The sequence below is a fragment of the Epargyreus clarus genome, unplaced genomic scaffold (genome assembly GCF_041222505.1).
Source record: "Epargyreus clarus isolate Ecla_fem2 unplaced genomic scaffold, WU_Ecla_fem_2.2 ptg000015l, whole genome shotgun sequence".
In the NCBI taxonomy this organism is placed as follows: domain Eukaryota; kingdom Metazoa; phylum Arthropoda; class Insecta; order Lepidoptera; family Hesperiidae; genus Epargyreus; species Epargyreus clarus.
The window spans coordinates 2,422,979-2,442,753 of record NW_027332223.1 but is presented as its reverse complement, the minus strand read 5'-3'; the positions used below and the strand labels follow the sequence as shown (position 1 = coordinate 2,442,753).

The window sequence follows — 19,775 nt, the reverse complement described above, 5'->3', positions numbered from 1 at the left end:
ATTCCTAATGCCAGACGTACACTTCAGTCTTAATAGATTATGAGTCTAGTGGTTACTTCGTCATTGTTGTATACTATTTGTAGTCTAGGAGCCTAAAGAATATTAAATATTTTTATGTTCGTTAGTTGGTGAGGACGAATGCGACACGGGCCCAGCGTCGAGAGAGTCCTCCCCGCGGCTGGAGTCTCCAGCGCCTGGACTAACGCCGTCTACTATTATGACTCGTATGTATTTTATGTATTGATCTTTTTTTAATTGTGATCCTTGTGGTGTATTCTTCAAACCAGTCTATTATTTTAAGCATCCTTTTAATATTTTTTCATAGTTTTATATGGTCCAAATTCATGGTAGTTTAATTTAATTAATTAATTTTACGTTTCGATCCTTGACCACTTAATACACATTGTGAATGATTTTGTAAGATTTGTATGTAGTTGCTTTTTTAAATTGGTTCTACGTGTACCTGTAGGACCCACGACACAACACTAGTATGCTAGGAGTAGGTACTGGGGCATTTCACACACAAATATCTCAAACGTCCGTGTGTCCGCAGCGACGCTGTCTCGGCCGGCGGGCGGCGCGGCGTCGCCGCCGTCGCCGGTGGCCGCGCTCACGCTCAACGACGACTCCAACGACGCCAAAGTAACTATACACTTCTACCTAACTCGAAAACGTCCAAACTTAGTGCTACGATATTGGTAATGTACGCCAAAGTTTAGTGCTACGTTTGCTTCGACTGCAATAGTTTAGGCTTTTAGGCTTTATCTTACCGTTGTGGCAAGTGAGTTTGTTTGTTCCGGTTAATAATAAATGGTCATGTAATCTAGAAAAGTTTGATATGGATGGTTTTTAAACGTTACATAGGAACTTTTGTATCGAAAAGAATTTGGTATTTTATTGATAAAAATCAGTGTTATACTTTGTTTAGAAATTCTATCAAAAAATATGTCACATATTAAAACGTTTAAAACCAATTTTTATCACAAAATTTATGTTTGAACACTCATATTTATAAAAACACTATCCTACTTCTATTTATTTTGTCTATGTGATATCTCTAAGCTACTTTGTTTGTCTAGCAATAAGTCCCTGATTCCGACTGCAACTGCATATTATCACCTTGTTTTTTCAACGTCACGCATTTTAAATTCCCCATCGCCTACAATCAAGTAAAGAGACTAAAATAGACAAACTTCAACGCCAGCAACTGATTTCCATCCCCAACAGCCAAAGTGACTATAGTCTGATTCACAATTACGTGTCCAAAATGTAAACAAAGGTGTTGACATATCAAGAAAATATGTTTCAAATGGTAGTTTCTTATTTTTGACGATATTAAATTAATACAACAATAATAAAATAATAATCTAAATAAAGTAAAGTTAATTCACATTTTATAGTATTTATATTGTCTCAATTTCGTTCCATACAGTAATAATAATAAAAATAAGGTTTATAGTAGAAAATTTAAATGTAATACTGGTAACACAATCGGAATCCAAAACATTTCTTGTGCCGTCATTTTTAAGTTTCGTAGCTGATGTTATACATTTTTGTGACTGTGATCGAACTCGAATGTTTTCTCGTTTTTGCGCATTTATTAAATTGTGTATAGTTGTTTCAAGTTTTCGTTTTTTAAAGTTTTGGTTTCTTGTTAATTTTGACAGTGACATTTCTTTGTTTACATTTTGGACACCTAATTATGAATTAGAATCATAGCAGTGATAGTCTAGTGGTTAAGAAACTCAGTTTCTCGATCGAGGGGTCCAAGGTTCAGAACCCAGGTACGCACCTATGATTTTTGAAAATTATGTGCGTATTAGAAATTGATTATCACTTGCTTAAACGGTGAAGGAAAACATCGTGAGGAAACCTGCATACCTGTGAGATTTATAAAAAAAAAATTCAAAGGTATGTGAAGTCTACCAATTCGCACTTGGCCAGCGCGGTGGACTATGGCCTAAACCTTCTCATTCTGAGAGGAGACCCGTGCCCAGCAGTGGGACAATAATGGGTTGATGATGAATTATGAATCAGACTATACAACAGCAGTCCACCTGCAACACCCTCACATACATAACTCAGCACTCCGTCCCCCCGCAGTCCGACAAGGTGACGGTGGCGACGCAGACGGGCTGCAACCCGGCGGGCGGCGCGGCGGCGGAGGCGCTGGCGCCCGACCCGCACTGCTACGAGTGCCGCGTGCGCTACCGCGACCCGCGCCCGCGAGACCTCGTCATGTATCTGCACGCATGGAAGTACAAGGTACGGGGAACACACACATTTTATCTAAGGTGGTGATAAGGTACAGGGAACACTCACATTTTCAAGTTAGGTTGTGAATAAGGTACGGGGAACACTCGCATTTTTAAGTTAGGTACAAGGTACGAGGAGCACACAAATTTTTAAGTCAGATTTTTAATTTTAAAAAATACATTTCATTTATTTTGTAAATTTATATGATGCATTTACATAGATACATATGAGTTGAAAAATTACAATTATGAATCGTATACGTTTGTGATAATTCAAATATTTATATATTTAAATATTTTTTCCATAAAATTTTACATGTACCGAAATTCTCTACTAAATCATTCCTCTTTGTCCTCAGGGACCCGGCTGGGAATACGAGACAGAGCTGCCACAGTGGGCGTCGGTCGACTGGGAAGAACCCGAGATCTCATAGTCGTACACACAACCGCCTCGCCTCGCCACACGTAAGCTAAAAACATATTTAAACAACCAAAAATCCGGACTACGTACACTGAAGATAACGCAAAGAGAAGACTATTATAAACTACTAAAATTAAGACAAAATCACCTCATAAGTAAAAAAGGTAATGCAGTGGACTTCTTGCCTATAAACTACACTCCAGACATGAAGATAAATTTAACAACACAGCATATGTTAAAATCTGTCAAGACATTGAAGCTACGGATTACAAAAAAACGCATGAAAATGAATATAAATAACTACAGTTGAAAAACATTACTCTCCGTAAGTCGTTAGAACTAAGAAACCATACATTTGATGATGTTAATGATAATCGTGATAATGATACTGTATTTCATGATGGAAATAATAATGATGACAGTAAACATGATATGGCGATATATAGCGCTAATGTACTATGTAATGTTGGACAGGCAAATGTTATTTGTTATATGGATAAGGATGATGTTGATTGTGATTTTGATAAAGCAACGCGAGGCACTAAAGGCGAATTTATTCGAGCTTCACCAAAAGCTCCCGATGTAACTAACCCGAATGACGACACCGGTAATAACTTGGCTGTTATGTATTTTACACTGCTGGGTATTGGCCTAGTAATAAATGGATGTCGGGTCTTCAAAAATATCCCGAATGAAAGAGCTACAAAATTTAAAATGTGCTACAATAGCGTGTCACTTCATATTGCACTGCGCAATAGAACAGACGTTAACAATGTGTTGTATGATAAATATAAAATATAATAATGTGCAAAATTCACACTGAAAATCCAAAGTAAATTTAAACATGCCAAGCTACGGTTATATTGTTCAGCAATTTCATATTAACAACTACAAAAAAAGGATTTTTTTGGAAATGACTTCGTTTTACCCCCGATGTCCATTTGTTACTGGGTGAATGCCACTGAGGTAAGTTTTATAATTAATATAGGCTAGCGTTAAGCGTAGGTTATGATGTGTTGATGCAATTTATTGCACATCCTTCGACATTTGTTTTTGTGTTTCCTAGTTTCTTTTCTTCGGATAACTTAGCGGATTTCGTAGCACGGTTGATTTCGTTTATATTAGATTGTAAATTTAGTGTTTTATCGTTTTATATATCTTCAGTTCCTATTGGCCTAGGATGTTTTGTCAAGCTTCTTGTAGCATAGACTTCTAATGTAACGATTTTTGTAAAGATATCAGTACCATTATAATAGATTATATCGCTTTAACGAATCAGGGTTGGAACCACGATCATAAATGATTATTATAAAAAAATGAGAATCATTTTTTAAAACACAAATTAATGGGATAGCTCTTCTACGGAATTCCCGAATTTTTAATCTATTGAAATTCTCAATGGAAATTCGACCGATGGATTATTTTTTTTGGAAATGTCGGAATTGACAATAATATTTTTACAAACACCTTCAATCAACACATTATTTTCGTGGGAACTAACGAACGATTCTCTGGGGACATAAGACGTTCCATTTTAGTCTTTATCGATAGCTAAAAAATGCAAGAAAGTACTAAGTTTCAGTGTACGATCCAATACACATCGTGTCCCATATTGAAAAATCATCTGTTGGTCGAATTTCGTGAATTAATTTGAGCAAATCTTGGACCATTGCTATATTTTCTTATTCTCTTGAAATTATTAATAGGACCACTCTTTTAAAACTGTTTATAGAAAAGCTATCTCTATAATAAACGCGTATTACTATTAATGCATAGGTGTGATAAAAATATAAAGTCGCATTTTCTTAGACGATGTGTTTAGCAACATTGTCACGTTTTGGCTTCCATAGGTTTTGAGTAGAGATTTTGTATACGTCTATATAACGAGATACACCACAAACGCTTACGCCCATTTTTAATAATCAATCTATTCGATTTTTATGCAACAGAGATTGAAATTTGGCACTGTCAAGTATGACAAAATTCTGAAATGTCGTTTTGTTAGGCAAAACAGTTTTTAACTAAGTGCCTAAGATTTGTATGAACATTAATTACCATATTATCGACTAACTTTAGTCTAAAGTTTTCAAAACTTTTTCCATCTTCATCATCTAGACGTGAGAACAGAAATACTGAGTAAACTTAGTCTGTATTTGTTTCTACGTATTCCCAAGCTTACATTTAGACGTATACAAAATCTTTAAATTTTGGTAATGACAGATTTTAAAATAACGTTCGTAGAATACCGACATTTTTGTACTCTACATAAATTATAAAATTACTATCACGTGTAAAATAAATATATGTCATTTCAGTGTTTCTATTCATGTAGTTCTCTCATTTCCAAGACATCATTCGAGGCCATTGTGATATGCATTTACCGTTTTTTTAATATCTGAATTGAAACATAACAATTGATAACAAAAGACAGCTTTGAAATTCCCAGTCTGTAAAACTATTAAAAAAGTGTAATAAAACTTTTCAAGATTTCAAGTTCATTTGAAAATTTCACGGAAAATTAAAACTTCAAAATCTTTCAAATTACGACATAACTCTATTTCCAAGAATAACTGTAATGTTTGGGAATATACTTAAATAATAACTTATGTTCGTTCTACTACTTCATACTATTGAAGTTTCCACTGTAACTTTTCTACAGAATAACCAAAGTGCGGAGACGTTCTCCAAAGACAGTCATATAAGTATATTAACACAGAAACAGGTAACTCAAAGACATAAAAAGTTAGACACGTTCTATAGCATATTATGTTGTTAATATGTGCGTAAATTATTGACCAAAATTTTTATTGCATGTCTTGAAAAATAGTTTAGTGTGCGATAGGGTTCACTTAGATCTACAGACATAGAGCGTGTCAGACACATGCCGTAGCAGACAAAATAAAATTATCCAATAAATGAAAAAGAATGCTACGGCCGTGCCGCTTTTTTTGGCTCGACTTGGCGGAAAGCTTTTCAGACACCGTACCGTGCCCGTCAAAATATTGTATACAAAAACATGTTTTTGTCTGGCACGTATTGTGTCTGAAACGTTTACTGTCTGTAGATATAAACGGTTCTAACTATTGTATGAAATCTTTTGAAAATCACTACAATTCTACTCCATTTTGATAAGCCATTGCACTTATGTCTACAGTACCTATACCTACTACGAAGTGCTTGTCTACCATTAAGTCTTTGGGTTACACACACACATAATCAGTTTAGTAGCAGCATTCTTAAAGACATTTGTAAGGATTTTGTTTGTTATTTGAGTAAGATTGCGTGTTTTAGGTTTAAGTTCCGATTTTTTTCTTTTTTTCACATATTTCTTAACACATTTGGATTGTTTACGATGTTTGTTTGTTATACATGTTTGTAAGGTTATAAATATATAATATTACGTATGTATTAATCGTTCATTATAATAGTGAGTATTATGATATAAAAGACAATTTTTGTGACTCTAAAAAATATTTTCACGAGCTTTCACAAATTAGTTCTATAAAAATTTATATATTTTTCTTACTTCTAGCGTAGTTGTAGTATGCGTAAATCATTGTGTAGATACCTTGTATTTATATACGTATGTATGGACGAGTTTGGGGTAAGCATTGTTAATAAAAAAATAAAAAAAATTGGTTCAAAAAAATTTTTTTTTTCTTTTAAATTTGACTAGTCAAATGCATATATTTCTTAATTATAATTGACATGATTTGTATTAAAAAAATAACTTGTTTTTCCATTGTCAAAATGTCGCATGCTTACTCCAAATAAAGTATTGATTATTGTATTAAATATTACTGGCTACAGTAATGTAAATATTACATGTTAAATGTGCCATTATGTATTTATTTTCACTATTTCATTTCTAATATTAACGATGTATCGGTACTTGTCTGTTTTGGGATCAAATTATACAATTTTCGCGAGTAGGTAATTTTTGGTCAGATGGGGTTGCTATAAAAAACGGGGTTACCATTTTCAGTCTTAAAATTGTTGCGTTGTAAACTAAAAAGGACTATATTGGTTATACGGTAAAACAATGTAATTTTTTGTTTTATTATAGTCCTTCACAAAATTATTTTAATATCGTAACAAATAAATGTAGAATATAAAAATAAGATATTATCTGTGGCATATCACCAGTTGTACTAGAAGGATTTTCAACGGACGCTTAGATTGAAAAAAAAAAATTTTTTGACTGCAGATATGCAGACTCTATATTAATTTCAGTACGTACTAAGAGTCAGATTTTTAAGTATTTATTAAAATTCAATAGTGCCCAAGAATCCTGTACAAACAATAATGTCAGTTAATGATAATTTAAAAGCAAGATGACTAAAATTTAAAAAAATCCCCATCAATTTTGAAACATTGCTCTAACCGGGCATCAAACCCGCTACCAGTCCCGAAGATCGTCCTTCTAGCTTCGAAGCTCCTTTGACGCAAACAGAAGTACAGTCAAACGAACTTCTCCCATACATATTGTTGTATTTTTATGTAGTGCGTAAGTATTGTTCATGATATATATGTATGTTATTATAACTCCATATGTATGTCTATATAAAAATTGCAAGGGATGTCGTAACGATAGACTATTGGTATATAAAAGTTTGTATTGCCTTCTTTTTACATTACAAAAATGTTTTTAAAGATAACATTGAATCATAGACGAACTAACAAAATAGACTCCAAAACACGCTTTCCATAATAATTTTTGTGGTATCATGTCCGAAATAAATAACTTAACATGAAGTCAATAAGATTCATTGCTTGTATTTGAAGTAAAAGTTTTAAAGAGATTGTGTGTAACTTTTGTATTAGATGTCTACGTTACGATTCCTATTTAATGACGTATGTATATAACATGTATTCAATGTTAATCAGTATCAATCGATGTTTGTTAATACGTCACTATTTGTCGCCTAAGTAATCTTATAGCTATGTATTTGAGTGTAAATGACCCTATTGAAGCATACACAATATAAATATATAATGATTAAAAAAGAAATAAATCTGATTCACTATCCCTTTCAATCCAGGATACAATCAAAATTATTAGTGTGTTTCTTACATGTCTATAAGATTACAAATCGATAAATTTATAGAAAATATAAACTAACGTCCGTTGTTTATAATCCATCTATCCATTGTTATGCTTACCAAAGATCGAAATTTGACTATTTGTGTATAATGTAAATTTTCATATTCGATCTTCGTTAAGCAAAATTTGCAAAGATTGATTATAAATAACGGGCAGACGTCAATCAAAGTATACTTTCAGAAGTAAATGACATCTGTACGATGTGCATTGATTCAATGTTGATAATAAAATTATTGTTATTACGCAAAAAACAACAACGCTGATTATTTTCAAAATCAGCTTTTTATTCATTTATTTATAAGAGATTTTCATGTGCCTTCTGAAAAACTTGAAAAAAAGTAAAATTAAATTGTAAAATGTTTTTCGATTCAATTGTGATCGTTACACGGTTATGTAAGTAGGATCCATTTGGTAATGACGAAGTTGTGTGTCTATAGAAGAATCTACCTGAAAAGCAGTCCAATTTCCTCTGAATTTAAAAACTTTAATAAGGGTTTAAAAGTTTTGCGTGTATCGATCTTTAAATGTAATGTCACAGCCGTGTTACCTTTACAAGAGAATTGGTCCGATGATACAAATTGTATTAATTACAACAAAGCTCACGGTAATGAGGGTCCGAAAACCCCGGGGTCCTGATTAACTGCTACAAAATAAACAAAAAACCTTAGACGAATAAATAAATCGAGTGCTAATGAATTTCCTTTCATTACACTTTTTTATCTGATTCTTCTATACTCACTAACGACCTCGTCATCGGCACAATTTGCTAATAAATATGTATTAGTTATATTTTGCATTATTTATGACATTTTAATGACTGTTTTGTTTCTTTTTACTAATTAATGACTACTTGAAAGTGGTGCCATGGAAATGGCGGACAAAGTGTATGACGTCATAACGTCATTTCTATATAAACAGTAAGAACAATTTGGTGAAAGACATTTTGTTATTTTATGTAAGTATTTCGTAATTAAGAGTATAATAGCGTTTCCTTCTTTAGATTCGTGTTATAATAATTCATGTTTCCACTTAAATTTAATTAGAATAAAATTCATTATTGACACGTTTTGTTTTATTACTTATATCCTCTCAATTTCGGCATCTAGAAGTCATAAAGGACTCATACACGAAACACGCAGTTTTGTCCGACACTTTGGATATTTTTTTTGCATAATTTTAGTAAAAAACGAGCATGCAGTTCTGTTGCTCACAGCCGCCCGTGGACATTTAAGAGCTACCTAAAGCCAATGATACTGAGTAGGTACAGATAGAATGTCTATAGATATGCATTCTAGATATTTGTTTCTTTTTCCTAATATCAAATGTTATGCTGTGTTCCTTAACTACTTCAATATTGTACAAAAAAAACTCACCTACAGAGTACTTTTTATATCAGGATAGGATAGCGGCCTTATAGACAATCCTATAATTTATTAAGACAGAAATTACACGATAGTGTCTACGGGCGGCTTTAGTTTTCATAACAATACGAGGTACAGTGAAAATCTGATATGATATTTGATATTGGTAACCGAGGAATCGAGTAGACACAGGCGGTAACCCCCTAATCAAGAAAGTAAAATAAACCATATTACTGTATTCCGTATCACAAATAAGCTCGTTGAGATGCAAATATCCCTGTCAATGTTGCTCATCTCGACGTCAAATTGTAAATGAAAATGCAAAACAGGATATATGATGTCAATACGCAGCCCGCGTATCACATTCATTTTGATTAATAGGTAGGTACATGCTCAGAATAAAAAATGTGCTAGGTATACGTCTCATAATAAAAATATTTTTGGGCGTGGAACTAGGAACAATTATATTACTTAGAAATTCATAATCTTAGATTGACTTAAATTTCATAATCTTAGTTTATTTTATTTGCATCTAACTTTAATTCCTTTAATTGTACCTACTTTTGTAATTGTTTCTGTAATTCCTTAATTTTATTTTTGTACTCCAAGGCCACCCGCCTTGGAGTACAAAAATATGTAGTGGCGACACAGTTTATACTATTGCCGCTGTTTACGACAATATCAATTGTAAAACCGTTTTTGCTTCGAAATAATTCTATAAAAAATGACTACGCTCTATTAGTTTACTTACTCTTTGGCACAAACGTTAAAACTAGGTACGAGTATATAGTATAATGTCAGTTAACTTTTAACCCTATTAATGTGAAATAGATTTTCCCTATGGGACCTACACGGTACATTTATTTTAAATTTGTTATCTAATTATGTTTTTGATTTTCTGATATATTTCTTCTGTATTCTTATATTTTATTTCGAGCTAAACTTCTAAAAAACACATATTATATGACGTTACACACGCGGTAATTAAATAAAAGACTTAATTATTTTTAGAGTAGACCTAACAGCCTACATTAAATTATTCTATATTGACATATATACGTTCTATACAACTTGAAAATATAATGGTCCACACTCAAAATAGGGCCCGTCATCGGGAAGATTCCTTTTGAATATAGATCACCTGGATGAAACATGTTCGTAAGTATATAGTAATACATGTCCAAAGGAGGTCTGTCCATTTGTTTATTTTTTTTTAATTTATGACAACTAAAAAATTATTTACTTTTTACCAATTATGTAAACATACATTCCAATTCCGTTTGAAATCGATTACATTTCTTCAAAGATCCACGTGGAACAAGGTGTTCCACCTTCTATTTACTCTGTTCCTCCTTTATAAAACATTTATAAAAATTGTTGTTAAGTTAAGTTAAGGACAGTGGTACATACAAGTAGTTTTAATCTGAACTTAATAGCATGGATTTCCGCAAAGTAACGCCTGATACACTTAATTATCTAAAATATTGTATGAAATTGTAGCTTATTATGCATTCAGTACAAAGTCTAAAGACCTTAACCGAACCTTAATAAAACTTTAAAAATAGTCACAAAAATGCACTAACGACTGTCTCATGACGACAGGTGACCACCTATGCGGATCTAAGAATAATTCGATTGTGACCAACATGCACACGATAAACGCTTATCCTTCATGTAAACCGGGGTGGGTCGCTAGTATAAATATATTAGACCGAATCGAACACCTAGCGGAAGGGAAAAATGTTTTTCGTAAGCTGGATGAATACTAAATTCGTAATAAGCATACGACCACTATACATCTGCCCTTAAAGCACCCGATTCTGAGCCCTGTTTCCTTGTGAAAGGGCTATTGTAGGTCCTTAAAGTTAAGGGTCGTTTTGCCTGAACCGTCTTGGGGTTTTACCTTATGAGTATGAAGACATTATATATAAGTAGGTGCGTTGGATTTCAACTTAAGGGAAATGTTGATTTTATTTTACTATTCAATATGTTTATTTTGTGAGAAACGTCCTTTCGGCCTATCTGTGATATACCTACTAAATATGTACTCGTATATGAGATACCTACTAAATATGAATTTAAGGTTTAATTCCCCTCCGGAGAGAACCCTCTGTGGTTCGACTCCTGAGGAATCACCTCCACATCTCTTTGGGCCTAACAACACTATTAAGCTCTGCTACTCGTATGTTCTGGTGTGAAGGGTTTGGTAAGGGAAACATAATTTTACGTTGTTATAGAGAATACAAGCTAATACAAATTCCACAAGGCTAACGGTCTCTACTCTTAAACATCCTCAATCAATCCGTATTGGTGCCTGGTGAAGTACTTTTTAAGCCTTCCCCAGTTCTGGGAAGATACCCGTATCCAGCACTTAAGTAAGAGAGGATTGCGTAAAGCCTCAGAACAACAAGTAAGAAAGCACCTGTGACCAATCAGAACTGCAATTATTATCGCCGTTATTAATAAATCAATCTATCAAACGCTACTAGACGCTGTTAATTTTTTAAATGTCCATAAGTGGGAATGACCAAAAAAAAGGAAAACAGGGAAGTAGTTGTCAGATACGAGTAAACGCTGTTACCAAAGGCTCCGACCGCAGGCTAAACAGCAATCAAACACGAGCTGATTGGTTTCACCGGAATGTTTGCACAAACGAAGTGATTAAACCCGTGCAATTCCGCCAATCACTAACGAATTGAGTGATTTTAATTATTTATACCAGTTAATATTAATTTGGCTGGATTCGACCCTGTTTTAATTAAATCACAGACAGAGGAACAGGATAGACTCTTAGACACAAATTCACTATATCATAGCATCAGTCTATAAGATCATACCATAAATTACATCTGTGGCGTGTTGCGTCTCTCCGAAGCCAGCACATAGTGTGTTCTGGTTCGTAAAGTGTGGTAAGGAGAAGAGAAGGAGATACTTATGCCAGGCACTTCCACTTACTTTTCAGAAACAGAAGAACGCATTTGTAATCGACCTAAGCTGGTGAAGGTAGATATCGAATATGTGAGGATATATCCCTGGAATAAAACCAAAATATTCTACCACCTTTAGGAATAAAGGATAGGTAGGACAAATAAGAAAGACAAACAAGAAAGAAAATCTCGCCCAAAAAAGAAACATTTATCGTCTATACAAAAAAATAACAATAAAACGACTATTGAGCTCTGAAAGGGAAACTCTTGCATAGATAAAATTAAACATTAAGGCCGTTTACATTTTACAAACTTACGTTTTACGAAAGGCAAAATCAAAACCAAGCGACATTAACTCTTAACTAGTCGAAATAAGAGGTTGGTAATTTAAATTTGAAGAATACAAGCTGCATAAAAATAAGAAAAAGGGATTAATTCGGTTCAGAGGATTCCAGGTAGTCGGAATCAACAAGGTTGCGTGAAATTGCGTTGCTATTAAGATAAAAGTAATGCTTAACAGCAAAGGTGCTTTTCTGAAGTCAATTTGTTTATTTTTTGAAGTTGAATTAACAATTAAGCATGCAATCCATCTGATATTATCATGCCCTTAAACATTTCTAATGAACAGGTAAGATTCAGATAATGCATATCAGTTTCCTATTTGTAATTTACAAAAATCCAATCATACAAATAGCTTTTTTAAGAACCATAACTTGGAACGAGCTTACATAAGCACACGCATCTACTTTTGGAATACCTACTTACCTCAGACCAAAAATATAATACAAAGCTTCGCCGGACGTCGCGTTGAATGTTTGAAACACACGATGTATGTACAATGTAAGCACGACGATGATATTTCTAGTGTTTAATATCTTAATACAAGACAAAGATTTATTGCATTGTCACATCTAGTCTTTAGAAATCCATGATAGTTATTCTGTCGCCTCGGTTGCTACGCAGTACTGTTTTACTTCTACCCTCTTATAATATTAGCAAAATAATAATAAATCGTTATTATTGCACTGATGTTTATAATGTGTTTATAATTTTATGCTTACCTGTACATTAATATTATAATTAGATTAAGTAGATTATAAGTTCTCACGTAAGTTAATTTACGAATTCTTAATGAGAATAAAGTTTCTTAAACCATATATTTATCCGATTCTGATTTGTACTTAATGCAATTCTGCTTTATATTAATATGCAATGATACACACTTGGCCAGAGTGATGACCTAAATCCCTCTCACTCTGGGAGAGACTCATGCCAAATATTGACCAGACCAGAATAGTACTTACGTATAGTACGGGGTGACCACTGAATGCAATAGGTTTATTGGTATTATTTGTATGCACACATGTGTGCGAGGTATTTAATTAAGTGACCAAAATTTGGTATCTCCCAATATTTTCGCGTCTACATTTTTTGGTCAGAGCAGTGGACTTCAATGCGGAGACGTGCACACTAGTTAAATCAACACAATTTGGTACCTATGTCTTAATATTTTGTCGAAATGCTACATCTATCTTTTTTGGTCTGAGCAGTGGGCATAAAAACTTGAATGCGGAGTTATGGGCCAAAGGAGGCAATTTGCCACACGTCATTATTCAAATGAAATGTGAATGTAAATTATAAAGAAAACACAATTCTGGACATGAATAACTTAGACACGCCATCGACATTTACGTAAATATTAAGTAGCTGAAATAACAAATTTAAGTTTTTTATGATATAATAGGTATAAGTTAGACGAGTTTTGCTTGCGGTAACTTTTGTACTATTTTTCAAATAGATACGTAAAGTAAGATAACTTTTTTAATTTGAATTGCTACTGATTATAGATACAGAATACAGTCCACATGGTGTTAAATGGTCAACACAGGCCATGGACTGTAATCAACCCTAAAGTCCTACTTGTGGTCGGGCACCTTGCTACTCCTGGAGGACTAATTGACGCCCATTATAAATAACCAATCTATACAATTTTTACCTACCACCGAAATTTGACAATTTCAGTAGGTAGACATTGTTAAAAGTCGATATTTGGTAGGCAAACATTTGGATACACTAATTATTAATAATAGGCGTAGACCTATTATTTACCATTTTTATCTACGCAAAATCATCAAATTATGATCCTTCGTAGGCTAAACGTTGGATAGATTTATTATTAATAATCGTTGTATGACGCCTGAAGTTAGTTCTACCGCCGAACCAGAACACAGCAAAACTCCACTACTTCCCAAGGTAGAAACAACTAGTTTTCTTTAGTTTAGTTTCCTTTCCCTCGGAAATCCAGTTCAAACTGTCCCGGAAGTTTGGAAGTATAAGGTATTCAAGCCACAAAGCACGTATGGCGGCCTGCGGACGTTATGTCACCCCGACGGGACCCGTCACCCGTGTCATGTGGAGGGTGACCACGTGTGAAAGATTTACAGGATTCCTTATGTTATTAAGTGCAAGGAATACCTGCTACACGTAGGTTCTGGGTTCGATACCTGGCCGGACAGATAACAAATTGATTTTAGATTTCTGTTTTGGTTCTGTGTAACTCTCTTGGGAGTTATGGGTTTGACTTAAGATAGAATTCAGTACATAATACTGTATTCTAATGTAATGTTCCAAATTTCAGATAATATCTTCACACGGTTGTAACGTCTAAAATACTACTATATAAAATTTCATAAAATCGCTCCGCACTGTATAAAAATTGATAATTAGGTTGTAAAATGCTTAATAAATTACATTACACTGTGCAGCTTAGGGTAACTTAGGGTTAGATATCACACACCACACGTTTAAATAATACTCTTAAAAAAATATAAACATTTCAGTTACATAAACCGATTTTAAAAACAGGAAAACATCCTTAAATTATCCACTCACCTATCCACCCTACACAAACCCGTTTCAGGCAAAATTTGACATTTCCTTCCAAAGATTTACCTTCGAGGCTTAATGATTGATTCCGATCTTCCGGAGTCTGCTAACAATTAACTGAGCGCCGTTCAAGCGACACTTGGAGAGCAATCTGAATAATTGATGCTGTTTACCAACCCGCACTTTGTCAACGTTTTTAGACCTAATCCTTCATGGTTATCGTTCTTAGAAGCGAGTCAAAGGCTGTGCCCAGAAATGAGACAGAAGTTAGTAATAACTTTCTACTAAATAACGGCCAAAATGGCTAAAATGTTTATCTCTTACTCTCATGTTAGTAATAACTTCCTACTAAATAACGGCCAAAATGGCTAAAATGTTTATCTCTTACTCTCATGTTAGTAATAGCTTCCTACTAAATAACGGCCAAAATGGCTAAAATGTTTATCTCTTACTCTCATGTTACAAATGAGTGAACAGCACTGTAATAGAATTTCCACAAGGAGATGTTGGCCATCGTCGTCAACCAATACTGTGCCACTGCTGAGCACGAATCACTAATTTTATGCTTATTCGTGACAGGACATAAAAATGTCCAGCATCATAATATATTTATGTAATATCTATTAAGACTAGTGGTCGCATCACTCGATCTCAAGGTAGTCCGGAGTTCGAATCTCTGGCCTCCGATTTTTCACAGTGATGTGCCTATTAGTTAGAGCGGTGGACTATGGCATAAATCCCCCTTACTCTCCAGAGTAAGGGGGATTTATCCTTCCTTCCAAGGAGATCGTGCCTAACAGTGGGACAGTAATGGATTGACGACGATATTTTACACTTAGCACCCCTATATAGTCCCCTAATAAAAAGTATCGCATATTAAAGGATTTTAGCCACAATAAATTCCATAAATAAATAAATAATTCAAAAAAAATCAATAAATATTTTTTTTTTCCATAGTTGTATTTCTTGATATTTTATCATTACTGCTTATGTTTATGCCTACGACATGCAATCGCCATCACCCAGGGTCGACTGGCAGAGAATGCCATTAGGCATTAAATTTACCCTTTGTAACCCTTAGTTTAAGGTGTACAAAAATAAATAAATAAAATAAATAAATAAAAGAAAAATGTCAAAAACATAAAAATGCAAATAAAGCTAAACAAAATTGCAGTTTAGTGGCGGTATCAATTTCGGCAGAATCTTATAAGCACGTTACGGCCTGCAATTTGGCGATGGAAATTTATATTTCGCTCCGAACTTTTATTACCACGTTTTATGGTTCTTAGCTTGATGGATATTCTCATAGCAAAGGTGAAATATATTTACAACACTGAATTTAATATTGTTGAGGCGCTTTTAGGTGGAAAGGCGAGCTCATACAGCATGGTTCAACTTAGCTGACTAGGGAAAAAAGAAAAGGGAAAATCACTAAGCAGTGACACTACTTAGTGATTTTTAATTCGGTCACAAACTGAGAGCCCAAGATTCGCATCCAAAGCACGTAATATTCATTTTTTAAAGGTTTGTTTGTATATGTCTATGGCCTTAATCGTTATCATTGAATAATAAGAGAGAAAGGGATTGACAATGATTATATGGAAAATATAGTTAAATAAGCTTTTCTATGAAAATGAGTTAGGAGACGATCACGCCATCCACCCATCATCTAGTGATCTCTGTTATCCTAAGCACCTACTTTATCTGTACAATAAAAAAGCGTGCTAAAATAGGTTTGAAATCAATATTACAAGAATCCAAGAAAAGTCGTTTTGCTAGTCTGAAAACTTAATTGGAGTACATAAATATATCAAACTTCTCAATACTGTCATTACAAAGCAGAAATAGAATACAGAGGTTGAAAGGCTTGAAAAACCCTGCTATAAATTTCATAGCAATACCAACGTAAAGGGCTCTTGCAGTATGTATACTAAAAGTTATTTAGAAAACTCACCCAAGGTTTGCGAAAACCTTTCTGAAACCCTTCAAAGCCTTTGTGTTTACAATATAAAGTCTAGACTTTCCCAACCCGAATCTAAATACTGTGCACTGTTTAGCTTTACGCATTTTCTTTTTAAATAGACGTTTTCGTCTGAGGTTTCAAAAGGAATAAGTAGGAGTATTTTCTGTAAAGAATAAAAGTAAAGCGACATTATGACGAAGCAGTAAAAACGTCTTTATAGACTTAATAGCACCTCATACCTGACTGCAAATAGATAGGGCTATACAGAAAACATCGACAAGATTTTCATATTAAACATTCGTCATACTACACACTTAATTGGTTGATATTAGTCATAGGTATATTTCAGAACCTCAATACTAATTGGTAATGATCCGGTCTATCACTACTACGTATATAGTTAAATGTGTTTGCCTAACTGCATCCATTCTTAAGTTCCTGCTAAATGGGGATCAATTCTCATAACTGGAGGCGGCCAAAAGCATCAACATTGTCCCCGGATCTATCGTATACCTTTCAAACTTTTATAGCGAGAACTATCCATCACGTAGAAATATACTATCTATCATCTAAATATGTAGATAGATCAAGGGTTTTACCTACTTATGAAGTCGATTACTGGTGCTTTGCTAAACCTAATAATCCGTCGGCACCCTTCAACGGAAGACAAGAACTGCTTCACACTACAAATAGGTGAATAGATATAAATGCAGCCTCCCAACCTCATAGACCAAATTTAAAACCACCAATATTTCCCGACCAACAGATATGAAACATAAAATATGAATAATGATAAAACGATATCAAAAACCCAAAAACCATAAATAATACAATTTCGCGTAACAGCTGTGCAACCGGAAGTGAGCATCGACACGCATTCTGCAGCGTCGCGCCAAAATGAATAATCATAATTATTTGACCACTGCGACAAAAGCTTGGCACCTCCGTTGCGAATATTTAAAAAGATAAACAAATTGGTAATGAACTTTCATTGTATTAACGTGGCCTATTTACCGTATACTTGCTTATTTATGTGAACGTGAACGATGTTAAGTGAACTGAATTCTATAGAGATTTTAAGAACGACCGTCATAGGACAGGAGGCTATCTGGGCCTGATATAGGTTCTGGTCTTTGACTGCTAAGTAGTGTCCAACCGAAGCTTCGGTTTTAGCTTCGACCAAAAACCCTTCGGCTTCGGCTAAAAGGGCCGAAGTTTTGACAACACACTAAGGGTTCGTACACAAAACTGCGATGCGACGTCGCATCGCAAAAATCTGCGAGCTCCCTCGACGCATCGCAAGAACTTGCGAATTGATTCGCATCGCACAGTGGTTGTTGTTGTTGGTCACCCTGAGAGACGCTACGCCGCACGATATCGCATCGCAGCAATTCGCATCGCAATTTTCTGCGTTGCGAATTCGCATCGCGTCGCATCGCAGTTTTGTGTTCGAGCCCTAACACAGTACTAATGTCTGATTATACATAACGCCTCATATTTTCGTATTTTACTCACACATTGTTGACACTTCTTGGTTGATGATCCATAGATGTATAGTTGGGTTGATCTATATAAAATTATAAATATATAACGAACGGATAGAGAAGAAAACACTAAAATGTTGTGTAGTATACATTACTACGTACGTTCTTAGAATTTAATAATGCACTCCGTGCTTATCTGTATGCTCAAAACGATAACTAAATTATTCTAAATAGCGACAAATTATATAGCCAAATATTTCTAAATCAACAACTCAAAATTTTTACGTACCTACCCGTCAAATTTATTTTCCGTCAACTTCATAATACGTCAGCAATCATTTCTTTCCCAAAACCTTTGACAGCCGGAAATGGGAGTTTCGGAACGTTGGGGAACATTTCGATGAACTAATCAAACTCGGTGCCATTAGCGAAAAAATGATCTTAATCAAACATCATCAATCATGTATAGTCGTTGTCAAGAAAAAGTTATATCCGGCGCGGAAATCAAGTTAGTTATCTAACAAGGGGTCGATTACATTACTTGCGGTGCAAGGTGTAAGCGGAAGCGTTTAAATCAGAAGCTTAATTTACATATTTCGCGAGCAGTTTGGCTTTGTGCACGTGAGGTCGACCTCAGATACGATATTACTTCTGAAGAGTAAGTTGGACTTAAACAAGGCACGTTTAAATTCCACGTGATTCAAACCACGTCGATTTACGAGTATGTTACAGAATAGTGATCCATTTGTCACATATCAAGACACCTCGACATAATTATAGCTATAGGTACTTAGTACATATTCGTTATTAAGAGTTCATTAGACCGAACAATTACGAGTAAGTTAATGTCTTGTTACGGTTGACGTCTTAAATCACATGACCACAAAAAAATATCCCTTAATACGAAGATGTAATTGCAAGTATGGGTTAAAAAATTAAAATCGCTTTTTTAATATAAACTTGGACCAAGCTATGCCTATTGTAGGGCGATCAGCAGGAAATGAAAGCTGCCTGTTCAAGGAACCAAAGGCGGTGTAATTGGCCATTCGGAGCCAGAATAACAGAAGTATGCTAATATTCTGTGCTACATGCTTGTTTATTTATATATTTTGTTTAGTAAAACTCAAAATATTAACCAGGTTAAGTGTCATGTGTACTAGTCACGATATAATGATCTACCTTTGCTTAAAAGTTGTATTAAACTCGGTTTAACCCATTCCCAGACTACGCCGTACACACAAATAAATAGAAATTTACCACATGTCTATAACTTTACGAAGATCGAAATGGGTTTTTGAGTTTTGGTTTCGTACAGATTTTAGAATACATGTGAACCAAGCATTTCAACTAGGGGTTCAGAATTTTAACCAGAAT

At 34.3% G+C, this 19,775-nt stretch overlaps 1 protein-coding gene across 4 annotated transcripts in view; it reads left to right on the top strand.

The window, feature by feature from the left end:
• The window catches only part of LOC140747764 (pseudouridylate synthase RPUSD2), a 452,428-nt gene extending 446,791 nt beyond the window's left edge, over nucleotides 1-5,637 (top strand). For 3 of the 4 annotated variants that reach the window (XM_073080365.1, XM_073080366.1, XM_073080367.1), the window contains 4 exons: nucleotides 126-224; nucleotides 554-642; nucleotides 2,104-2,265; nucleotides 2,615-5,637. In XM_073080365.1, coding sequence (XP_072936466.1) covers nucleotides 126-224; nucleotides 554-642; nucleotides 2,104-2,265; nucleotides 2,615-2,689 — 425 coding nt within the window. In that variant the 3' untranslated portion in view covers nucleotides 2,690-5,637. Of the gene's footprint in view, nucleotides 1-125; nucleotides 225-469; nucleotides 505-553; nucleotides 643-2,103; nucleotides 2,266-2,614 lie in introns of those variants that run through there. The other variant, XM_073080368.1, reaches the window with a different exon arrangement.
• Nucleotides 5,638-19,775: the final 14,138 nt, after the last annotated feature.